Source organism: Diadema antillarum, unplaced genomic scaffold (genome assembly GCF_040938485.1).
Source record: "Diadema antillarum isolate AM-2024a unplaced genomic scaffold, OU_Dant_1.0 seq00001683_RagTag, whole genome shotgun sequence".
Taxonomy (NCBI): domain Eukaryota; kingdom Metazoa; phylum Echinodermata; class Echinoidea; order Diadematoida; family Diadematidae; genus Diadema; species Diadema antillarum.
In genome coordinates this window covers 421,393-448,599 of record NW_027272378.1, presented here as the reverse complement: position 1 = coordinate 448,599, position 27,207 = coordinate 421,393, and the positions used below count along the sequence as shown (strand labels likewise).

Sequence of the window (27,207 nt, the reverse complement as noted above, 5' to 3'; positions counted from 1 at the left end):
TTCCTCTCCATTGCACTTCACTACTTCATCAGATAATAAATAATGATATAAAGATTTTTGATAATAAAGAATGATCTGAGCTAAATGGAGAATCTTTCCTTCGATACTGAAGACACTTTTACAAAGTACAGTAATATTCACATTTAAAAATAACAAATGAATGATTAGTTTCACAATAGAAGAAAATCAGGACTGGTTGTGAAACACACTCATGTTCTCCACCTTGAAAGAGACACCACACCTCTTCCAATAAAACAATTAGGGTAAAAACATCCCGGAAGATTGGTCTACCCTACACATTGTAGATGACTACCAGTGGTCATGAAAAGTATGAAAGAGCCATATCCAAGGAAGAACATCAAATAAAAAGATAAAAAGCTGGAGTGGCCATGTCTCTCATTGTAATTACAGTGTATGCATGTCAGTCGAGCTGATTATTTCTCCTCTAATGGAGCAGAGAACTGCCTAGAGCAGTGTGGCCAGCTCCCTAGGCGGGATTCCAATGGGGTAACCAAAAATCCTTGATACTGTAGCTAATAACCATCCCACATACTGGTATTGTATCAGGGTCCTGAACTGTGTGAGGTACAGAATCCCTGCAGAGCTCAAAGACACTTATCACCAGCATCGAAAGTCTTGGCTACACCTCACAGCCATTCCGTGATGCTTCCACTGGCATCCCTTTCCCTTTTGATGTGCTTCATTACTATTCACAGATGTACATCTGGTATCCATCTCTACCCGCCAGGCGTATCAGTTTATTGATGCGGAATGGATTGTAGTTAGTTGTTGTCATCGTACGCCCGCTGTCTGCTTCGGCTTGTTTCCCAGCGGGCAGCACTGGGAGCAGTTGGTGTACAGGTCGTTCTCTGGCTCCAGCTCTGTCAGACGGGGCACGGACTGGAAGCACGGCTGCTCGCCATGCAGGAGCTGTGGGCGCGCCTCCAGGATGCGATCCAGGAGGAGATCAAAGGCCTGCATCACGTTCGTGCCTTCCTCCACACTGACCTCGATGGACGCCACGTCGAAGTTCTCCGTGAAGGTCGCCAGCCGGTCAGCACTGACTGCTCGCTGGTCCGGCCTGTGGCACCGCGTTCCGACGATGAGCGTCTGCACAGTGCAGTCTGAGTACCGGCTCAAATCGTCCATCCTGGAACCACAGTGGGAGGAGAGACAAAACGGGAAGAAAAGAAGAAAAAAGAAAACAGCTTACTTGACCATACCATTTTATTCACCATGCCAGTATTGATAAAATGTTTTATTGCGCCAGCACCTCTCACGAAAATCAAACTGCTCTCTTGCATTTAAACATACACAGAGCAAGCCGTCATCTACGTACGGTACTTGTACATTGTACAGTAACCATACATTGTACTTTGTACTGTAAAACCAAAAATTTTAGTGTGCATGAAATTTTTTGGAATTTCACGAGGAGCAAAGTTTCCCCAAAAATATAGCTCTTGTCTACATGATATGCATTGGATGCAGGTGGAAATTCACAAAAATTTTCATGCCACAAAGAAAAGCTGTCGGCCCAAATTCGCGAAAATTTGATGCTGCAAATATTTCTGGATTTGCTGTACCTTAGTCTTAAAAGTAAGTAGGGAAAACGATTTCGATGAAGTACCTGCAGAAAACAGATTGAAGACATTATCTTATGAATACAACATTTTTCACACTCGGCCAGGTAAGATGAGTTTCACATGTTTTTAATTTTGTGAAATCAAGACATCAAATACTGGAACATAATTACAAGCAAAAATATTCAAGTGCTTTTATTTTTGTACTACGAACCTTGTACACGCTTGTAGCTTCTGGGGGCGCAAAATGCACAAGAATTTCAGTACTGCGAAAATATCAATTTTTACAGTTTAGAACTTTGCTAAATGTGTACACACACTTGTACATGTACATTGTACATGTGCAGTTGCATATTGTAGCACTAGCAAGTGCGAGTCACTCCTTTTTCAATGCAGAGTCAACTTCAAATACTAGTAGAAGTGCACTACTTTTGTACAGTTTAACAATGCTCTCTAGATAATGATTACACATGATAATAATTACATTGGATAGCTATAATCTGTGGAATACCAGGGAATATTGCAATCATTAGGGCCAATATTCCTTAATTGGTATCCCATTCATTGCTACCCAATTAAAATATCTGTAGGCATAATTTCTGAATGCGGAAGTAGATATCACAATATAAGAAACGAACCAATTTGACCCCAAGCACATCAGCCAAGCACAAAAAACCCCCACATTTTTATTCTTCTTTTCAACGAGTCCTCAGTAGGGACTTCATACAACGTAAAGTGTACATTTGTTTGCAGTTCCCTGAATTCAAGAGGGCAAAGTGGTGCAATAGAATCATTAATAGGCTGCATGGCATTGACAAGTAGGATACCCACAAGAGTAAAGTAAATATTTTGGAAGATACTCCTATAAAGTTGCACTGCTCTGAGTCTGGAAAGACATGTTTGATTTGCAAACACTTTGTGTCTTTTGAGACAAAGTTTCCCCATGTCTGCATCATGTAAGGCTAGAACTCACTCTCAAGGCTTTATAATATCCACTGACGTTTATAACAAATCTGCAATGGTGGCATGTAACAGGTCAATAGCACAATCAGGGTATGCAATTGTGTAACAGGGCAAAAATGAAAAAAACTTGGCGAAAATGCTTTTTTTTTGTTGTTTGTTGTAGCTGAGTGTTCAAATTTTCATTTCATGTAAAGAAAGAGTCAAAATTTTGCATTAAACTGTGCATAAATTAGCATTTAAATTAGGGGTGTCGAATTACATTGAAATGACTAATGGAAAAATTCATTCAAAAAAAGGAGAATGTTTTTATCATCTGATATTGCTGTTAGATATTCCTGATAAATATCCCTTTCATTCACCACCAGCACATGACATATCACAAAATATGAATGAATCTCATATTTTCACTTCTCGAAATGGATGATCAATTTTGTAGGCATTATTTTGAATTCAAATAAAACCACTTTTACATATTTTATCATATTTCACTTTTGCCAAAGAGTGAAGAGGCGAAACTTTCAGGAATAGGTAGCAGACATATAGTGGCCATTATTACAAATTTTTATGAAATTAGGGCTGGTACACAATACTTTGGAAGATATTATATTTTTCATCAAAAAATTATCTGTACAGTTTGACCTTGAATGTGCGCATGCAGTGTTTGGATCAATTTTCATATTTGTAAACACAGATAGAAGAATGAATGTGAGATTTATGATGACTTGAGTTGATATCCAAGCTGTGACACTCAAACAATGACATATTAAGCCAAAATACTATGTTTTTGCTTATGATATCTTTAGAAATTGAACAAGCATTGAAATATGAACACTGAACACTTATCATATGACCTTCATGCAGTATAACATGGGCATGTATCGCACTTTTTTATGCTCAGCAATTTGTAAAAATATAAAAAAATAAGTTCCTATTGCTCAAATTTGCTAAAATTTTTACACAATAGATTTCTACATAATTATGTACAATTCATGGTTAAAAAAACAAGGATATTCAATAAGGGGAAAAGATTCTTTAAAGTAGTCAAATTAGGATATACCTCACTGAAAATACTGAAAAACAGCTGCACTTATTTTACTCAGCATTTGAAAATGGCTCAAACCTCAAAACTGGTTGAACATTTATTGGCAAACAGCGCACCATATTGTAGTGTGTCTTCAGTACTTTCAGGAAAAGCAGAAAAATAAGCTGTTTCTCCATGTATAGCTGTACAGCATGGGTTAAAAGGTCACAATGTCACAAAAATAAGCCAGCATTACACTCCTACCAGGATGGGACTTCAGACCTTATAATTTTTTCTCCAGCTAAAAGAACCACTGTGTTTTATTGCATGCAAGCAATGCCAGGAAAAAATTCATTAATTTGATACCAAACACATAGGGGTAGACTTAAAATATGGACCTCAAATCTTGATTTTACGTAAGTTGTAAAACACTTTTTTTGACGCATTACGTGGGTTTTGGGGGACTTTTTGGTAATTAATCTTCAATAATTAACAGTAAATGAGAAGAAATTAGCTATTGTCTTACCACATGTGATTACTGATCAATGTCTTGGCATGCTGCATGTGAATTTTTAAGTCAGTTGGTGCATTTTTTTAGAAGTTACAATTTTTTAAAGTGAGAAAGTCATGATTGCATACCCTGATTGAGTGCTTATCACCAACATCAAGATGATAACTGTCATCCGGGCATATAAACGCAGCCAAACCAAACAAAAAGAACGGTAAACATTTCATCACAATGGGTAGTAAAACGTAACATGAGAGCCATTATCAAGGAATTTCTACAATTGTATATTGCTCATGTAATGCTATCATCGAAGAGTGTTGCTGCAGATCCTATGCAACTGCATATCATGCAACTTAGATGGCAATGATATCATCGCCTCACAACTTTCCAGCTGGTTTGTAAGAAAAATAAGATACGAAATGCAATATTATAATGTAAATATCATTTTTGGTCAATTAATTAGCAAATTCAACCCCTTCTTCTGAAGAGTCATCATTTCGGTTTCATTTCACATTCGTGAGAAAATTTACTTTACTTTAAAAGTCAAGATTTATATATGCAGGTGATAAACTTTTTACAACCCTCTTAAATTTTCTTAATCTTATGTCTGATATTGAAAAAAACAATCTGCTATTTTGTGTGCCTATTTCTACTCTTACCTGATAGAACAATTCTGAACACGGAGTGGATGTATGCCCTCTATTATTAAATGCAAAGTTCATTCAGTTACAGTGTATACAGCAAGGTCTTTTTTTTTAGCATTGTCCACTCTAGGCAGTTTGCAGTCAGCCAGTGTTCATGTGACTATGAAGTACATGTATGGCCTACAAATATTGAACAAACAGCTACAATGTTTGTACTTGATGTCTGGTACAGTTGTTTATGTACAACCTGATTGCATAGCATGTAACAATCGAAGAATATATTTCACATTCTTTCTGCTGTGTGTTTTCCCCCTCAAGCTGCGAAATTTGTGTGTAGTCATGGGTTGCTGTCAATGCCCAGCAGAAAATGTGAGGTACAAGTTTTCTAGACAGCATGTTATGGAATTACCAATAATGAAACAGAGTTTGAAAAGGGGAAGAATGCATCCAAGTTCTAAAAGATATGACAACATGTTTGGCACGTAATGTACAAGTATTGTTCCTGAATCAGACTGTTTTTTTTTTTTTTTTTGGGGGGGGGGGGGAGGGGGGATCTTAGATGGCAGCTTGAAATTGATGGGAGATCCTCTTTCACAGTGACATACAACCTCTGTACACACAAAATAACATTTCTTAACAACTAAACAGTCAATTAATTATCAATATTCTTTTTTACCATAATAATATCTAATTCACTGTGTTTCACATACACATTGTACCTACAGACTACAATACACTGTATTTTTTAATGTTCACCTCACCTCTCCTAGCACGGTTTAATTCCAGAACACATTTGTCAATAGAGTCTACACAGCTTTTATGAATAATAGATTGTTGCTCTGTTGGGCAAGCATTGGGGACATGTATCTTTTCTGGTTGTTGATGGCAATGTTCTTTGCATCATTACAGGGGTAGTCTACATGAATGAATTGTGATTAGCACAGGGCTGCAAAACTTGAGTGAGAGTTTGGAGTCTGGATTGTTAATTTATATGCTACTGTATGACTGCAGCCCTGCAATGCCAGGAAAATTATTCCCTTGAATAATTTTCCTGGCATCGCATCGCAATTTGAGCTATGCATTTTACACCACTGCTATACAAACTAACTTTTGTGTTGCAGTTTTCTTACATCGAAGTGTACAGGATATCATTGAAGATATTTTTCATCAGCTGAAATTGCTAATCAAATTTGAGTTTAAAAATCATTCCCTGATGACTGAGATGCATGCATAGTACTGATCTTTCATGAATTAGCTACTGACACACATACATGTATTTGTTAGAGGATCTACCTACAACTGGACAATATTGTTCCTTCAAAAGTTCTGAGCTACATGTATTTCAACTCTTTAGGCGCCATGGTAGGAACCCCCCGTATGCCACATTATTTTGAGATGCCAAGAAAGTAATCATACTTTGAGAAAACATTCTGTTTTTCAAATCCTTGTAACTTCTTTAAGATTTCTGTTCAGTTGGACATATAGTGAGCGAAGTTGTAGAGAAAATACCAAGCTTTGCTTTGATGTAAATTTTATGACAGATCGATGATTGTCTTCTTTGAAATGACCAGTATTAGCTACAATACATTTACAGTAAAGGCATGACTCTTGCACACAAAACTGTGACACAAACTAAGAGTTTACACGCAAGCCTATAGAGGAACATCGCTTGATAGTCAGTCACCACATAAAATGCAAGCTATATCTTGTGAGATGAAAAGAAGCTCAAGAAAAGCTTTAGTTGTACTGTGGCATTTGGCAATTTATCGATCGGTTTGGGCAGATTTGTGGGTTTGAGCAGAATATGCGAAGACGGCATGCCGTCGACTATGGTAAAGTCGGACGTGCGAACGTGGCACATGGAAACAATTTAAAGCCAGTTTCAATTAAGAAAATGTCCACCATGTTCACTGTACCTTGTACACTGTACATGGTGTTACAATATTGTGTGTGCATGATACTCCACAGATTTGAGAACTGCAGTTCAACGCAGATCTGTTGTGTAGTCTTCTGTATGATTGTACTCTGATTCCAAGTTTGCTTTCTGTATGAAAATAGTAGAATCAGCTACCTATAGATGTGTAGGCTTTTCTGCAATTTTAATAGAGCTAAAAAGGGTGCTTGCCCTTTCCACAATTACCAGCAATCTATGTTTGGAAAGCCACAATTAGCAATGGGTTGCAAAGTACAGCATCGCAGCACACAATGATTAACAAACTTGCCGAAGCAATGTACGTGTACAAGTACAATATTGTACAAGTTATATGGGGTTGAAGCCTGTTCTTTCTATGACTACAAGTTGTATAACTATGCAATGTTTACAGAGTCACAATATTGATAGCTTACAAAGTACTATTGTAGCACACAATGATAAACACACTTGCTATGATGGCATACACATGCATGGGGTCGAAGTACAATTTCTTCTTGATGGGGGGGAGGGGGGTGGGGCTCTAATCGACTAGTGTGAAAGGCATCATACATAGTAATTATGAAGGAAAGTCAAAAAGATTTAGTAGAATGGTACTTTTTGGCCCGAATTCACGAAGGTGGTACAAATAAAACCATGGTTTAAACCATGGAAAAAACCATGGAGCGCCAGGTGTCGCATGGAATATGTCGTTATGAAATCAGTCATTTCTTTGATGAAATGATTATTTTGTAACGAAATGACAACATTTTGTAACTAATGAATATTTCGTCCACGAAATGATCATTTCGTTAACAAAACGATCATTTTTTCAACGAAATGACCAATTTCGTAACGAAGTATTCCGTGCAACACTTGGCGCTCCATGGTTTTTGTCCATGGTTTAAACCATCGTTTCAATTGTACCACCTTCCTGAATGCGGGCCTTTATGTTTTAATGAAAGTGCTTAGATGCATTTGACAACATAGAGCATTTTTAAATGAAATTATCAGAATTTCAGAGATGAAGAATTTCACAATGCCAGCAAATGGCATCCTCTCCTTTCATAAAACTTTGAGGGATCATGTCAGATTTTGACAGTTATCTTGGCATATACAAATAATTATATGCTGTAAAATGTTTACTTAACTCAGAAACTTGGATGGGAATTTTCACCATGACAAATGCACACTAGACTACTGGTAAACTTTGAAGGAAAGCACAGTACAATAATCTTAAATTTATGCCAAGCTTTATGTGATTGGCCTTGTAGAGAAAGAGGTCATAAGAATTGTACTGTCAATTTGCAATGTATCTACCACAGCTATTTACACAAGTAGTAGTTATTATCAAGCTCACGTCATGTGATCTTATTTTCTATGAATTATATTTCTTTTCCAAGTTAGATTGTATTCAGTATCTTTGGATGGTGTAACCATTAAAGTACACTGAATGTACAGTTGGCCTACAGAGGCCCATGTTATCTGGTCAGAGCCAATAATTATCCAGGGTGCAATGTTCAAGATCATAAACCTTATATAAATGCAATTCAGACGCCCATTGGGAAACGATACAGCTGCACGAATTGGTAAAAGAAATGAATGAATCAAAGATGGAACAGATTATTAGGTGGTGGAGTCACTGTTGCCCACAGATTCTCTTTAAACTCAAGTATAGGAGCTAATGATACTGCCACCAGAATATGATTAAATGTGATCAACAGCAATAGGTAGAATTGATTACATTCAACAATGTTAGGACCAATAACAACAGCAAACAATGCATCAATCTTTAAAGCATCCTTAAAATTTGTTGATCTGTCTTCTTTCTATTTTCTAAGTTTTTGTAGCATTACGGACGGACGACGGACGGACAGACGCCGCAGGCGATCCCTTGTCTCCCCTCACCTCCGGTGGGCTCGACAAAAACAACAACATTGTTTTACAGACAAAACACCATTTCTATCTTACACTGTCCCATCATCACTGTCCAGGCTATCTCAAGATGCTGTTGTGGTCGTGACAATGTAAACAATGTTTGATCAAGAGCTAGGCCTACATTGTATGTCTTGAAAGTATACCTACCAGTGAATGACATTGTTGAAGGATTTCTCGTCCGTCAGATCAAAGAGGATGAGCGCCCCCGAGGCCCCGTGGTAGTGTGACTTGGTCAGGCTTCGATACCTCTCCATACCTGGAGGCCAATGCGAGGGCAAGAGAAAATAGGAATCAGTGGTTTGATTCACAAGTCTCCACTTTGCTTTGCATGGTACCCTTTGGTTTTTGTGTAAAGGCGATCTATTCACTACTGAGTGGTATTGCCTTCACGTGTCTTGCAGGCTTTGTGGATACGTTGCAAACACTGTACAGTTGATAGCAATTATATACAAATAGTGGATTGTAAACAAAGAAGCAGCAGCTATTTATCAGACATTTTGCCAAGACAAGAGAACTGGGCTGTATCTGAACATTTCATCAAACACCCTTGAAAAAAATCTACGCTCTATTTTGTCCTGTACCGGTACTGTACTGAGAAATGCATCAATGTCCTTCACGATCGTATTTAAACTTGGGATTTGTAATACAAATGTAATACCACACTGTTCCAGTTTTATACTCTAAACTGTCTGAAAAAAATTCCAATAAAAACAAACCATACATCTCTGTAGATTTTCACTGACAAGAACAATTGCTATGGATATATCATCTAAATGCTACTCTGTTTTAACAGTATGGTATCTGTAATCTTTATTAAAATTTGGATATTAAAGTCCAAGTGTGTGTATAATTATGTACGTACATTGTATAGGTGTGTGATGGGACTTGGGAGGGGGTGGTTCTGTGCATGGAAAAAAGGGTTTCCTCATCAGCTGTCTCCCATCTTTGCCCTAGTATTACTAAAAATGATTTTACTTTCAAGATGATAATATGATGACATGGTCTATTTACTCATTCAATGACTTCAAATCACATTGAAATGATTACTTTATGTGCTGTTTGGGTCATTATTTACTGATGTTTTCGCAGTTGACTTGAGCATTGGTTTTTCTGTTCTCTGTATAATCACTTTACACTATGCAATGGATGGAGATCAATAAAACAATTTTAAACAACATAGACATACACATGTATGGGGTTAGAATTAACAATTCACAATCCTTGGACAAAATCTGTTGTAATGTTTATCTGAATGCTGTGGGCACAACACTTCATTAAGGTCCAGTTGTTGTACAAGAAATAAGCTGGCTGCAATCAGTCAGATGTATAACATTTAGCATTTTGGTCATGGGCACTGGATGATGAAATCTGTTTACAATATGAGTCATGTTTTCATATGGGCCAACAGCCTTCTGAGCATAAAAAAAGTGTATTTATGTGCAAGATTCTGGCCTCTTCCCCCACTCCAACCCCACCCACATCTCACTGCTTTGACCTGAAGGACAACACTTGGGTTTGCCATGCAAGCAGAACCTGCAATACCTTGGCCCACAGATACAGTATGATGACGATGAGTGATAGTGGAGACCCAAGTGACTTTACTTCAAGTTTTGGGTGTTTGGGAGCAATGTGTGAACTGTAGCAAATTAAATTAGATTTTGAGGCACGATCTAAATGCCGATAATTCTTGTGTGTAACCCGTTATTTACTATGAAGATTCTATAACATGTTTTAGTTGTACTCTCATACCCCGACAGGGGATTGAAGTAATCAACAGAAGTCTACAATATCTAGAAATTCTACTATTCTCACTTTAAAAAAAAAATCATGAATGGTTACCTTTTACCAATGGGGAATGCCAATGAAACCATTTCATGAAAGTAGTCAGCCCTGACAACTTGTCAGCCCTGACAACTTGTCAGCCCTGACAACTCTGACAACTCTGATAATCAACATAGTAACAGTCAGTGACCAGAGCTTCTCAGCCAGTCAAAACCAAGATTTTACTAAAAATTGTCAGAGACTGACAGATTGTAAGAGCTGGAATCTTTCATGAAGTGGTGCCCTAATGGATTTAAAGTACATTTAACATTACATGTATGATGTAGTTTAGGAGCAATTTCACATGTCTCTCGTGGATTGACTGTAGACTGCACCATTGATAATTGCCATGATGGTGCATGTCTACAGGTTATTGTGTGAACATACAGCTACAGTTGTAGCAACTCAATTGGGTAAGACTTCAGGTCAAATAGCACAATGGGGATAGGAGGATTATACGGTGTAGGTGCGATTAAACTCTATTCATTGGCTGTTGTACCAGACATCCCTGTCCATCGGTATAACGATTTCAAGCACTCTCTGTGACAAAGGATAATACACTGTATTGTGTGCAAATTGCTGAATATGGCTCAGAAAGGGTGAAGTTGCCATTAAGATGCAGGTCCAAGTACATTGTCATAACAACTACCAGTGAGTTATAAATTTACTTTTGCAGTGTACGGTACTGTACATCATTATATCTGAGAAAATGTATAGATGTATGACCCTATACTGCTCATCAATTGATGTCCATGGAAGACACGTTTTCCTATGAAATGAAGATAAAGGGACAGAATTCAAATTGTAGTTTTTATTTTCAAATATTGAGGTTATATGTAGAGATTACCAAAGTATGGAAAGAACTATGAAAGATGCAGAGCTTTTCTAGCATCCATTTAAACATCTACTTGTATATAAAATCAAATAGATTACATCATCTGAAGCACCATAAAAATTTATAATGATATCTTACTTTAAATAGGTATTTTTTGGTACTACAGTGTATTTCAGTGTACTGTTGACAAAATATGTTTATTTAACATAAGACACATTTTAAATAGATATGATATGTTCCATGCACATTCTTTACCAAGGGATCCACATCCGTAAAAGCCGAGTTTCTTTATTTGGAGCACTCTCTTCTATCACTTTGTTCACTGCTTCTTTGTGTCATTTCTACATACTATCCATTTGCATGTATCAACATCTAAGTATTTTTAGTGTGTATACTTCTTCATATTTTGTATTTTTCATATTTCATTGGATTACAAGTAACTGGGTCTTGAAATTGAGAGAATTCCTCTTTACTCTTGAGTAGAGTTCAGGCTCCTCAATTTATCATAATAAATCTACACGATGAATTCTCAATTTACCCTTAAATCACCTCTGAAATCTTTGTACCATTGATACTTTTTTCATCATGAATTATGGTACTCATCATTTAATTGTGTAAATGGAAACCTAAAGATTGTTCAACATGATTGACTAGACGATGTGCTGCGATGCGATGATTACAGTACAGTTTATTACTGCCTCGGACCCTTGACTTTGTTGTACAGTACTTAATGCAAACTGAATTTACAAGAAAAAGAACAACATCAGCTCATTGGCTGTGCCAAATATAAGCCATGACACAGGTGACAGATTTTACTCTTATTTTTTTCTCATCAATTACAAAACAGAATACATACAGTAGTACAATCCCATGTGCTCAAAGAATGGATTGACATCACTACTGATCCTATCAAACATGTGAGTCATCATCAGTAGTCACCAGATGGCTGTTCAAGGAGTATTTGATGTCTATGATAACACGATTGGTACACAGCTTGGTTGGGTAACCTTGAAAAAAAATGACATCATACAACAATACTAGAGCTCTAGTTTTACTGCACTACAGACAGTGCACACATGTACTGATTGCCCTTGTGTGTGTGTGTGTTTTGTTTGTTTGTTTGTTTGTTTTCAATTTCCAATAATTTGTCTGTGCACTGAACATCAAAATCACCTAAAAATATAATGCCAAGAAAATCAAACTTTCATATTCAAGGATTTCTACTTATGTTTCCTTATCAAATTGTACAAAAGCAATTATTTATTGCAATTAAAGATAGTTGAGGTTTCCCTGCATACTAACAGAGCTTCAAAACTTCCAAATTACAGTAGGCTAATCAAATGGTAATGTATGCTGCTACTCAGACACATAAATTCTAAAAAAGCACTGAAATGAAACAAACAGAATTAAACCTGGTAGAGTCAAAGTCTCTTTCTGTTCACTCTTGTTGTCATTTTGATTTTTGTAGAACGATGCACTTCAAATTCCCATCATCATGATCACACTGTTTTTATTCAAAAGGAAACTTCCTGCACTCTCGAGCTCTCTTTACACTAGGCTCTGTTAACCCGTTGAGGACGGTTTACGCTTGCCCGACTGTCAAAATGAATCTGACATTGGTGATAGAGTATAGTTTGTTTTGGTGTCAATAGAGGGAGCTGGTGATCTGGAGACAAATATTTTGGAATAATAATTTAAATACGATTTGAATAGTATGTGACAGGAATGTATGGTTAGGGTGTGAGTGTGAAGTGAGTGAGCAGTGAGAGTGAACAGTTGCATTTGAGGCTTGCTGGCGAGAAGGTGCGCAGACGGGTTGACAAGCCAAGAACAGGGCCTGAGCATCATTGCATTTAATTCGGCTGCGTCGCTTGGTGCATTCCCCGTAGACACCGCTGGCCGTCACTCAAAAAGGAAAAGGAACCGAGAAGCTGTAAGTTTGCAGAATTTGGTATTATTACTCAATTTAGCACCCGGTAGGAAAGAAACCTTTTTTTTTAATTGATTAGAATAGTAATAAAGAAATGTTAATGTTAAAGAGTATAAAGTAAATACACCATGTGAGGTTCTTGAAATATAGCTTGAAATGATGTTTGTTTTTATGTACGTAATGAGCCAAAATATTTAAGCCAGAAGGAGAACTGGTGTGGTAGCGAGAGGGTTAGGTTATTTGTATTACGTCAAAAATGAGATCACTTGAGTGAAAGAAATGGCAATTAGATTTTAATCCTGAACGATGCGTTTTGTTGCTGGTGTAATTGCTACGACATTTTTTCTGATAATTGTCATAATCATGATATTAGTAATATTATCGATTTGTGTTGATACACATATCTACGCCAAGGACGATATGTATGAGGATCGATAAAGCGTAGCTGTGAATCGATTCAGACACAGAAATTAATGGTAAGCGAAAGTCTGGTTTCTCTGAAATTCGGATATGAATGTTAAATCGACGAGAGATACAGTGTAAAGAGCATAATTATATGCAAGATTAGTAAAAGCAGCTAGAAAAGAGTGAGCTTTTACGGGAGAGATTTTTTATTGTTTGGTAGATTAATTCCTATTACTCGCAGTAATTACTTACTGTAATTACTCGCAGAGGTTCATTCAATTGAGTATAGCTTTGCTTATGCATTTCAATGTGTGGCAATTTATTGCAACAGAACCGAAATGTGTCATAAACTTTTATATTTTTTTGTAAGAAAGGTCAAAATGAACAGGAAAGAAGAAAGTTAATGTGATAATAAGCTGAGGATGTTCGGATACATTTGTACCTTAACACAGTCCTGCAATGGTGAACACAAATGTTGTATTATCGGAGTTGAGGATTAATAGTCGGGTAGAAATGTATTTTGACAAGGGATTGTTGTTATATTCATAGCAGTCCGTATCCAGGCACTGAGTATCCGGACTTGTCCGAGGACGTATCCGGAGTCGGATACCGCCCAGTCTTTGAGTCTTCGAGTAATCCCACGCCCCGCTGTGGACAGAACCAGGCAGACACACGCGAACCGGACAATACCCACGCCAATCGACCGTGTGTATCCGGCCACGCCGTGCTGCCACACCCGTATACGCTTCATGCCGCGACGGACTGCAGGAACAGGCGTCAGCCACCTCGCGTGAACCGCGTATCCGACGCCAGGATCCGGCTTCGCATGAGCACCCCTGTACAGGCATCGCGCGGTTATCGACAACGGGAAAGTGCCATGGATAATGTAGGGACTTGATTCATAGGGGGGTTTTCATACGTAGAAATGCATGCGCTTATATAGGGACTTAGCAGAAAGGAGGATAATATAACAATTTGTTTATATACAAAAAAAAAATTTGTTTTGTATTTTTCTTCCTTTTTCTTCCTTTTCGTACTTTGGTTGAATAAAAGAGTCGCATGACCCACTTGAGTTGAAACGATAATTCACTGTATTCGGTTTATTATTATGGCGGTCGTCTTCTGAGAAACCCTTTGACAATAATTGGCGACCACGAAGGGACCTATCGAAATAATTCTAAATTGTTAGAGGGGGTATCGGATAGGTGACACTATTGTCTCGATAGTTGTAATTAATCTCTCCCAGTTGATAGTAATTTAATTACTGTTGTGAGGATATATTTGTAATTGTAGCCTGATAATTCAGTGTATAATTCTGTGGATATTTTGATTGTGTTTCAGCTTCCACTTAGTTCTTCTTCCGACCTGTGCCCACGGGGAAAGCACCGTCATTCACGCGCTCGTCTGCTTTTGGAAGTGCCGGGTATATGTTCTGCCGGTGAGGCTCTGTTGGTAAGTCAACCCTGTGCGAGAGTAAGAGAGTGATTGTGATGGATCTAGAAAAGTTAGCCAAGGTAGGGCAGACCTTAGGGTTAGAGGGGACAGAGTTGCAAGAGTTTATTAAGGCGGAACAGGACAAGGCGAGAGAGGCACGAGTGGAAGAGCGACAGAGGATGAAGGAAGAGAAGGAACTGACTGAACTGAAACTTAAGTTAGAACAAGCTAGGTTAGAAGAGGGAGGTAGTAACCGAGTTCAAATAAATACAGTTAGGGCTCCAAAACTTCCAGCATTTCAGTGTGGGAAAGATAATCTAGATGTGTATTTACACAGGTTTGAACGGTACGCTAATGCTCAGCACTGGCCACGTGATGTGTGGGCCGTTCATTTGAGTGCTCTTTTGACAGGTAAAGCATTAGACACATACTCGAGACTGGATGACGACGAGGCACAAGACTACGACCGAGTAAAGGCCGCAGTACTCAAGCGCTACTCTCTCACTAGCGACGGCTTCAGACGGAAATTCCGTGGGGCAAAGCCGGAAACGGGAGAGACAGCAGCGCAGTTCGTGATACGGATACGGAGCTATCTCGAGAAATGGTTGGAGCTATCCGGCCACAAGCCAACCTTCGAGGAGATGGTGCAACTGGTGCTCATCGAGCAGTTCTACAACGTCTGCTCCAAGGATATGGAGACGTTCATTAAAGAGAGACAGCCGACTGACATAGACGACTTCGTGGATATCGCCGACAGGTTCATTGAGGCCCGCTCGGGATGGCATCTCGGAGGGCAGACGGGTGGTAAGTCCCGAGGTCACATTAAACCTGAATCTCGTACTAACACTTCCACAGGTGATGCTCGACCCCAACCGGGAGGAGCAACGACTCCCCGCCCGGACGGATGCTTCATCTGCGGAAAGAAGGGGCATATCGCCAGGTATTGCAGAAGCCGAGAGACCAGGAAAGAAAAGGCTGCAGTCGGAATCCAGGGTGGACAGAAACCGGATCCGAACCGGAAAGCTGACGACAAGAAGCCCGACAACCGCACTCCGGAAATGCGAACCGGAGCAAAAGCTGGTCGACCGGATGAGACAGATGTTAGCCCGGTATCGACTCGTAGCAGCGGTTCAGAGGGTAAGCGTCAAATGTCAGAGCACGGTAACGCATGCCTCGTAATCGATTCATGTTTTTCTTGTGCAGAGCCAAGTCCGGATATCCGGATAGCGGATTCGGATCTGCCTCTGATGAGTGTTGCGTGTGGAGAGCAGCCAGTTAGAGCTATGCCTGTGAGAAAAGGCATAGTAAACGGAACGCACGTGGACGTACTACGTGACAGCGGTTGTTCGACAGCGGTGGTGCGCACGGAATTGGTGAGAGCGGATCAGATGACCGGATCGCAACGGACATGCATCCTGATCGACGGCTCCGAGAAGCAGTTCCCAGTCGCCACCGTCATGATCGATTCTCCCTTCTTCGTTGGTGAGTTAGAAGTACTGTGCATGAATAACCCTGTGTACGATGTTATTCTGGGCAATGTTGCAGGTGTTCGTGAGCCTAACGACCCGGATAGCAGCTGGCAGGCGGATAGTGGGCTAGCCGTGGAGACTAGGGCACAGCGCAGGGAGGCAGCCAAACCTCAACAAGCGATGAAAGTGCCACGGCAGGCAGACATTGCAACAGCCGACGAGTTTCGTCGTGAGCAGAGCAATGATGAATCGTTGGAGAAAATTCGACAACAAGCGGAGAGTAGTGAGGTGAAGACGAGCCGAAATGGGAATCAGTCACGCTTCATTGCGAAAAAGGGCTTGCTGTATCGCGAGTTCAGAGCAGGATGCGGCGAGCGGCAGGAAGTCTCGAACCAACTGGTGGTTCCTCGCAAATATCGACGTCAGATTCTGAGTCTAGCACACGAGTCGATACTCGGAGGCCATCTCGGCGCACACAAGACAACGGAGCGGATTTTGCAAAACTTCTTCTGGCCCGGCATTGGAGCAGACACAGTCAGGTACTGCAGATCCTGCGATGTGTGTCAGCGTTCTTTGCAGAAAGGGAAGGTGAGCAAAGTCCCCCTCGGAACCACGCCTTTGATAGACGAACCATTTCATCGCGTGGCGGTAGACCTTGTGGGTCCGATAGTGCCGGTGACGTCACGTGGGAACAGATACATACTGACACTCATGGACTACGCCACTCGTTATCCTGAAGCAGTACCCCTTAGAAACATCGACACCACGTCAGTCGCGGAAGCATTGTTCACGATTTTCTCACGAGTAGGCTTCCCACATGAGATGTTAACGGATCGCGGAACGCAGTTCATGTCCGACGTAATGAAGGAGGTGAGCAGACTGATGTCCATCCGCCACATCACCACTACTCCGTACCACCCGGCCTGTAATGGTCTGGTGGAAAAGTTCAACGGGACCATGAAACAGATGTTGAAGAAAATGTGCGAAGAGCGTCCCCAGGATTGGGATCGGTACATTGACGCGTTGTTGTTTGCCTACAGAGAGGCTCCACAGGCGAGTACGGGATTTGCGCCATTTGAACTCCTGTACGGACGAGCCGTACGCGGATCTCTGATGATTGTGAAGGAGCTATGGACCGACGACAACCCAGAGCCAGAAACAAAATCGACATATCAGTATGTCATGGATCTCAGGGAGAAACTGGAGGACACATGTAAAATGGTGCATGAACATCTGAAACAGTCCCATGACAGGTACCGAGAGCAGTACAACAGGAAGGCGAGACCCAGGTCATTCAAAGTCGGAGATGAGGTACTATTGCTGCTACCAACCGACCACAACAAGCTCTTAATGCACTGGAAGGGCCCCTTTAAGGTAGTAGGCAAGATTGGAAAGCTCGACTACCGGATCGACCTCGGGACGAGGACGACGACGTTTCATGCCAACCTGCTCAAGCAGTATCATCGCCGCCACGACGAGGATGCAGCAGGACTGGTAAGCCACGACGTCGCTGGCGTATCTGTCATCGAGGAAGACGAGAGAGACGAGGACGTCGACGACCTCGGCCCCGAACCCACGTCGAATGAGCACCTCATCCAGACGCCAACACTCACGCAGACGCAAACGGTAGCCGACGTAAAGTTAGGCAGCACTCTGTCTGACGAACAGAGCCGACAGTTGAGGAGACTGATCGGAAACTTTCCCGATGTCCTGACTGATCTGCCTGGCGTGACGAATCTAGGCTGCCACGACATCGAGTTAACCGATCCACGACCGATCAAGTCCCGGCCTTACCCGCTTCCGCATGCTCTCCGTAGAGTAGTCGACGACGAGGTAAAGGAAATGCTCGATCTCGGAGTGATCGAAGCATCATCGTCGCCTTACGCTTCGCCGATAGTATTGGTGAAAAAATCGGATGGTACGAACCGATTTTGTTGCGATTTTCGCAAACTCAACTTGGTCACGGTACCAGATGCCGAGCCTATTCCCGACCAAGATGAGATCTTCGCCCAACTGGCGAACGACAATTATTTCAGTAAGCTAGACCTGACCAAAGGCTACTGGCAGGTTCCGCTTACAGAGAGGGCTAAGCCCCTCACGGCGTTCGTGACGCCAAACGGCTTATACCAATTCCGAACCATGCCGTTCGGGTTGATAAACGCCCCGGCTAGTTTTAGCCGAATCATGCGACAGCTTCTTCGAGGGATGGAGTGCGTGCACAATTTCATTGACGACATCTTAGTGCACACCACCACATGGGAAAAACACCTAAAGGTTCTGCGAGAGCTCTTCAAGCGTCTTCGCCAGGCAGGTCTGAAGGCAAAACCGTCGAAGTGTTTGCTTGGGCAAGAGAGCCTGGAGTTTCTTGGGCATCAACTCGGCAGAGGCAAGATCCAGCCGCGGACCGAGAAGGTAGAGGCCATCAAGCAGGCAGAACGACCGCGAACCAAGAGGCAACTCCGCTCATTCCTTGGCCTAGCGAACTATTACAGAAAGTTCGTGCCGAACTTCGCGGCCCTCGCGGTACCCCTCACCGATCTGACTCGGAAGGGGGAACCAAACCAGGTGAGATGGGGGGAAGCGCAAGAAAATGCGTTCAAGTGTCTAAAGGGGAAGATTGCAAATGCACCCATTTTGCATCTCCCAGACGTCGATCGCACCTTCTTCCTCCGAACTGACGCTTCGGAGAACGGAATCGGTGCTGTGCTACTTCAGGAATTTGACGACGAAAAGTTCCCAGTAGCGTTTGCCAGCAAGAAGTTGCTCGATCGAGAGCGAAGATACTCGACGATTGAGAGAGAGTGTCTTGCTGTCATATGGGCAGTGCAAAAGTTCGAGCCGTATCTCTACGGGAAGGAGTTCGTCCTCGAAGTCGACCACGAGCCCCTCCTTGCTATGCGGCGAGGCAAGCTCGCCAACGGACGAGTGATGCGGTGGGCTCTCGCTCTGCAGCCGTTCCGTTATCGGATCGAAGCTATCAAGGGGAAGGAGAACGTTGGAGCCGACTACATGAGTCGCATCCAGCAGTAGCACTGATCAGTAAGGAGTCAGGTAAACAGTGACAAGGATGAAAAGGTGTAACAGAGAAATGTCCAAACCAGCGTTTTTCTGTTTATACACAGAGTACGTAGAATGATAATGTCACACGGGCAATCTAATTTCACCAAAATATTTTCTGAAAAAGGGGGTAAATTGTCAAAATGAATCTGACATTGGTGATAGAGTATAGTTTGTTTTGGTGTCAATAGAGGGAGCTGGTGATCTGGAGACAAATATTTTGGAATAATAATTTAAATACGATTTGAATAGTATGTGACAGGAATGTATGGTTAGGGTGTGAGTGTGAAGTGAGTGAGCAGTGAGAGTGAACAGTTGCATTTGAGGCTTGCTGGCGAGAAGGTGCGCAGACGGGTTGACAAGCCAAGAACAGGGCCTGAGCATCATTGCATTTAATTCGGCTGCGTCGCTTGGTGCATTCCCCGTAGACACCGCTGGCCGTCACTCAAAAAGGAAAAGGAACCGAGAAGCTGTAAGTTTGCAGAATTTGGTATTATTACTCAATTTAGCACCCGGTAGGAAAGAAACCTTTTCTTTTAATTGATTAGAATAGTAATAAAGAAATGTTAATGTTAAAGAGTATAAAGTAAATACACCATGTGAGGTTCTTGAAATATAGCTTGAAATGATGTTTGTTTTTATGTACGTAATGAGCCAAAATATTTAAGCCAGAAGGAGAACTGGTGTGGTAGCGAGAGGGTTAGGTTATTTGTATTACGTCAAAAATGAGATCACTTGAGTGAAAGAAATGGCAATTAGATTTTAATCCTGAACGATGAGTTTTGTTGCTGGTGTAATTGCTACGACATTTTTTCTGATAATTGTCATAATCATGATATTAGTAATATTATCGATTTGTGTTGATACACATATCTACGCCAAGGACGATATGTATGAGGATCGATAAAGCGTAGCTGTGAATCGATTCAGACACAGAAATTAATGGTAAGCGAAAGTCTGGTTTCTCTGAAATTCGGATATGAATGTTAAATCGACGAGAGATACAGTGTAAAGAGCATAATTATATGCAAGATTAGTAAAAGCAGCTAGAAAAGAGTGAGCTTTTACGGGAGAGATTTTTTATTGTTTGGTAGATTAATTCCTATTACTCGCAGTAATTACTTACTGTAATTACTCGCAGAGGTTCATTCAATTGAGTATAGCTTTGCTTATGCATTTCAATGTGTGGCAATTTATTGCAACAGAACCGAAATGTGTCATAAACTTTTATATTTTTTTGTAAGAAAGGTCAAAATGAACAGGAAAGAAGAAAGTTAATGTGATAATAAGCTGAGGATGTTCGGATACATTTGTACCTTAACACAGTCCTGCAATGGTGAACACAAATGTTGTATTATCGGAGTTGAGGATTAATAGTCGGGTAGAAATGTATTTTGACAAGGGATTGTTGTTATATTCATAGCAGTCCGTATCCAGGCACTGAGTATCCGGACTTGTCCGAGGACGTATCCGGAGTCGGATACCGCCCAGTCTTTGAGTCTTCGAGTAATCCCACGCCCCGCTGTGGACAGAACCAGGCAGACACACGCGAACCGGACAATACCCACGCCAATCGACCGTGTGTATCCGGCCACGCCGTGCTGCCACACCCGTATACGCTTCACGCCGCGACGGACTGCAGGAACAGGCGTCAGCCACCTCGCGTGAACCGCGTATCCGACGCCAGGATCCGGCTTCGCATGAGCACCCCTGTACAGGCATCGCGCGGTTATCGACAACGGGAAAGTGCCATGGATAATGTAGGGACTTGATTCATAGGGGGGTTTTCATACGTAGAAATGCATGCGCTTATATAGGGACTTAGCAGAAAGGAGGATAATATAACAATTTGTTTATATACAAAAAAAAATTTGTTTTGTATTTTTCTTCCTTTTTCTTCCTTTTCGTACTTTGGTTGAATAAAAGAGTCGCATGACCCACTTGAGTTGAAACGATAATTCACTGTATTCGGTTTATTATTATGGCGGTCGTCTTCTGAGAAACCCTTTGACACCGACTAAACTCGGGACTAGTCCTAAACGGGTTAAGTCAGGCAGTTTGCCATTCCTCCAATATCAGATTCAGATTAGGCCCTACTTTTTTTTTCTTTTTTTTTATCTAAGGCCAAGGGTGATGTAGCAGCGTTGGATCCAGAGGGGCCTAGAAGGTGCACACTGGGCATGCATCCCCTCATTTTTTTTTGGTGAAAACAAAAGAAATAAAAGGAAAAAATGGGGGGGGGGGCATTCAATCCCTTTAATTTTGCTAAGGCGACTAGAATCTAAACCTTTTCAAGGCGAGGGTGAATCAAAATTCTTATCATTCGTTCTCACATCATTTTTGATGAACCACCCTGGCCCTGAGCTAGTACATATACAAAATGCTGCAGTTTTTGATGGCGTGGAAGCAAAATATAAGTAAATTCGGCAATTGTGCCGTAAATTCAACTACTCGAACAAGTCGCTTTAAAGTTTGAGAGAGAATAGGATTGTCTGGGGTCTAACGTTAGTCTAGAACAGGTCTAACCCATCACGGTCGTTAAAACCTTAACAAAAATCCAACGTTGAGAGAAGTCTATCTGAATCTAGTCTGGACTGAAGAAAATATCTCGTATACTATTAGTCGTAGGCTTAATAATTAATGCCTAATGGAACAATGATTACCCAATGGGTATATGAATTTAATACTCTTTAGTGCACAATTGCCTACTCTTTTTCTTATATTGGTGTGTGTCATAGCTACCATATACCAATCATAACGTCGTACAATTCTACAAATTGCTGTGACTTGTAAAGTTGTAAGCAAAGTGACGTCTAAGATCATTTTTTGCAGAGAGACAAACACAAATTTCAATGAGTGGGACTGAGAGACCTACCAGCTGTGTCTCGAATATCCAAGTTTATTCGCTGGTCATCTCGTTGAACGCTGCATATGACGGTGTCGGAGGCATTTTCATATCCACCGTTTCCATTCGAATTCATCTTTGCGTATTTCTTCAATAATGATGTTTTTCCAGTGCCAGCATCTCCTAATAAAATTATTTTAAGACGCAGCGGTCCATGTCCGCGCGAATACGCGTCCATCGCGATACAAAAATACAATCCTCACGGCGCCAGCAAAGCCGGCGGCAGTGTCGATACCACCGCTTCGTACCCGCGGATAACAACTTCGACTTACACTTCGGTTCCATTGCACGAGCAGGGATATTGTTGTCATAATACGTGTAATAAGTGAACGCTATGGGCGTGTCCTGTCTTGTCAAATACAAAAGGTATTTTGAACCTGGGGTTCATCGATAAAAACACATCGTATCTCTGTCTTTGAAATACATGTACAAAAATTGCACTGTTTCTCCTAGGAAATTGCAAATCATCTGCCGCGAAAGAGGAATGAAAAAAAAAATACTACATGTATTTCCTTCAAAACTTAGCCTCATGATCAGCCATAAACCCATCATTTTTTTTTCTTCCGATTCATATTCATGTTTTATTCGAAGAGTTTTAATGGGACATTTCCAATGAAAGCTACTGAAAACAGAGAAATAATGGGAAAAAATGTGGGATATTCTCTAATCACAACTTTAAAAATAATTCCTGTTATGTTCTAAGTGAGGTATCACTGGAAAAGTAATATTTCGCTCTATCTGATGATGGACTTTGACCCTACTTTTTTTAGTCTATTTGCGATAAAACTCTTCGTATAGGCCCAATGTAAATCATGCAGAAAATATCATAATACCTTCCTCTCCATTTAGGCGAGAGTGTGGAGATCCACTGGGAGGCGGGAGAAGTGGGACACCTCTCATAAAGGTTTGAACTAATCAGCTTTCCAGTCTTATCACCTGCTAGGCATTTCGCATTAACAACTCAGAGTACAAGCATATGGTAACTGCTCTGTAACAATTCTGCGGGAAAGTTTAATTTTAAATTATTTTTTTTTTCGGTCACTTGTGACTTCTTTTGTAGTTTTTTGTTTGCATTCAGTGTGCACTGTGAAGTGCTCTCTGGATTAATCGTACGGCTTTAGCAGGCACTTAGCATGCTACTATGTAAGCCCTATGACTAATCAGTTTGCAGCAATTAGATAAAATTGTGATGTTAGCCCCCATTTTAAAATTTTGGGGATGCTGAGGTGAACTGGATCAGCATCACTGTCCCACTTCTCCCTGTAGGCCTATTTAAAGTTATGATAGAAATATCAAAGATTTTGTCATTATTTTCCCTAAATCTGGGTGCTTTTAATGGAACTCTCTCTGATGGACCATAAATGGATATTATATATTATGAATATATTATATATTATAAATATATCATATATTATAAATATTTTATATATTATTAATATTATATTATATCTGTTCTGTTGTTTGGTCAAGCAGATTTCAATCCCATACAACTAAGCTAGAAAAAATTCAAAAGAGGGCAGCAAGAATAATTTTGGACAAAACATATAACACACCGTCGGCTGATTTATTCAGAAGTCTTAAATGGATGACACGAGACAAACGTTTTGATTTCAGCCGCGTTATGATTATATGAAAGTGCGTCCATAACTGGTTTAGCACCTTCGTACCTTCAGGTGCACTTCAAAAGTTAAGCCTATGTGATGTACATGAACATCATACAAGGCTAATAGACAGTGGAAATCTACGTGTGCCAAGATTTCGCTCTGATTGTTACAAGTGCAGCCCAATCGTATCCTCTGTACTTGAATGGAACAGGCTATAGATCATTCAATTAGATCAGCTTCTTCCATATATTCATTTAAGAGATTGTTTAAGTAAAGTTGCTACTTTTTTTTTGTAAGTAACACACGAAATTCATTCTGGGCTTTATCATTCCTGTATAATAGCGTTTTAATTGTTATTTCGGCATTCTGGTGAACTCTTGCTGTGGCATGTACTTTTTTATGTTACTTTGCAATGTACAGTATGCTGGTATGTATCTACACTGTATATGTCATCTTCTGTATTGTATATACGTTTTGCTATTTAATGTACATAATATGTTCATCAATATTATTCAGGGCTCCATGGAAGACCACTATTTATTGGTGAATGGACTACCCTGACAAAAGATTAGAAATGAATAAATAAAATAAATAGATAAATATCATGTTTTGCGATAAAATTCTCCATGTATGAATATTCAAACACACACATAGGGCCTACGCACGCACGCACGCACACACACACACACACACACAAGCACACGCACACACATATTATGATAGTACTTGTAATAATCGTCTAGCCTATACTGTTTGTCCCACTTTACCCCGACCACTGTGACAGTCCCATATTATATAACTCTCCCATGGGGTGTCCTACTTCACCCCAATCAGAAGCCCCCCTTTTTTAATCAATGTATCTTATACCATGAATATGAGACTCTTAGGAATATGAAGTAACAACCAATCATGTGGCCTAGCGTCAGTAGTATTTGGGTCCGTGACATGAGAGCCGCATTCTAAATATCAGAAAAGTTGTAGGAGGAAATTCATGAAATCACAATTATTTTTGTCCCACTTCTTCCCACTCTGCCCTATCTGAAGTTAGGTTTGTTCATGTAAAGCAATGAAAAACAAAACAAACGAAACAAGAACAAAGCAGTAAAACAGTGAGCAAAATTGCTTCAATAAACTTTCCCTCAAATCACATTTCCTTTTTTTATTTTGATTGATAACTGAAATAATTTTGTACCATGCTCAAGTTGGCTTCAATAGCAAGAGTGAAGCTTGATGAACCATAAAGAAAAAGAAGAAAGAATCACAGTTTTAACAGTTGCTTCACGTACATTATTAATAGACTTTATACATGCAGGTAACACAAAGTCAAAGTCAATGTTATCTTTTACTGACACAAAATGTTATGCAGGACTTGATTATTATGAATGAATGAAAGAATTGATAGGCTTATAGACAAAATAAAAAAAATGAATACATACAGAAAGGTATACTGGTAGGCAAGTTACTGAATAAATGAATTCAGACAAATACATAGATGATCATTGAGAAAGGTAAACTAATAAGTAAACAAAAACATTCATAAGAAAGAGAGAAAGAAGTAGACATAATCATGAATTATTTTACGGATTATTTATAACAGAGTAGTGCCTCCCCACATTATTTTGCACCATGGCCTCCACTTATCAAAACTTGACTTTGATTATTTTTTCATTTTGATTTTCCACTGCTAGTTATCTCTAATTCAGTAAGATTGATAATCAAACAAATCAACACGTACTATAGAATACTGTAAACACTGACCGATTCTATAATAGGAACATTGTTTGCACAAATCACACAATGCCAACTATTATACTCATTAGGCCAAATTTTATGTTTTCCTTCTACGATCATTCTTATACTCTTCAATGTTTCTATTATCAACACGAGAGGGCGCATGTCCCTTTTGGAATCATTCATTCAACAAGATTGTTACTCTATACTCTTTGATTATTACTGCCTAAATATCAGATCGGAAGTACTAATATTGACAATATTTATCACACAATCATTCTGATAGCTCATGGATAGCTTTGGTATTGTCGTGCCACTCATAAAAAGCAACAATAACTAAATAAATTTTGCTCTAGTATGGCAAAATTTCGATTTTGACAAAAGATCTAATCTACCTTGCTATGATGGGTCAGATTAAAGGCATGGTGTACTCACTTGTATTAAGAGGAAGAGATAGAGAGGGAGAGAGAGAGAGAGAGGGAGAGAGAGGGAGAGGGAGATAGGTATGGAGACAGTAATCTGCAAATGTTTAGCGGGAAATAGTTGTGCAGTCTGTGTGCTTTTGATTATGCAGAAGAAAAGGAAAATGAAGGAATTTCGGGAATACATACACTAAAGAGAGACAACGCCACATTCGGGAATACGATTACGGCAACAACACAAGGGGCACAGCAAATTTTGCATGTCACGCATGTGATAAAAGTTTTACGGGGTCATCCCACTAGACTGACACCCAAGAGTCATACAGCCCATGAGTTCGACATTAAAAACAGATCCATGAGTCATACAGCTCACGAGTCATACAGCCCATGAGTTCGACACTAGGCAAATAAAGCCCATTAGTTCGACACTATAGGTAAAAACAGCCCACGAGTTCGACAGATGTGTACACGGCGCCTAATGGTGCGTTCCCACTGCCGATCAGATCAACTCGATCAATCCCGATCAAGCTTTTTAAGCCTGGTCGGGCTCGCTCGGCATTGGTATTCGGGGTCGTTCTACCTTGATCGGCATCGCTCCTGCTTCCTTCACGATAATTTTGGACATGTCCAAAATATTCGAGTAGGAAGCCCGAATGCCAACAGCTCGGGTAGTGATCGAGAAGAGATCGAGCTGATCGGGAATCGGTCGTATAGAAATCTAGTGTGGTCGGGACTGATTTTTCCCCGAGCTCAGTTCCCGATCATCTCGAGTTATACTCGAATGCTGCACGATTGATTTCAGATCATCTCGATCCAGGATTCATCAGTTTCATGAATAATTCGACCGCTACACGACCGATACAGGACTGCTATCGATTGATACTCGACTAAACTCGATCATGCTTCGACCGGCACTCGATTAGATTAGACCAGGCTTAGATTAGATTAGATTAGACTTAGATTAGACCAGGCACTTTTTGACAGTAGTTGCAGCAGGTGCAGACGTACTTTCTTAGCACTCATTTATTGTT

General features: G+C 40.4%; 1 protein-coding gene across 1 annotated transcript; it reads right to left on the bottom strand.

Moving 5' to 3' along the window:
* Positions 1–403: 403 nt before the first annotated feature.
* On the bottom strand, positions 404–22,528 carry LOC139711664 (ras-related protein Rab-3A-like). The gene is made up of 3 exons (XM_071623525.1): positions 22,390–22,528; positions 8,711–8,819; positions 404–1,150 (listed from the first exon to the last, which is right to left on the bottom strand). Exons 1-3 carry the CDS (start codon positions 22,493–22,495, stop codon positions 793–795), a joined length of 573 nt encoding a protein of 190 aa, XP_071479626.1. The 5' UTR covers positions 22,496–22,528; the 3' UTR covers positions 404–792.
* Between the last annotated feature and the right edge of the window lie 4,679 nt (positions 22,529–27,207).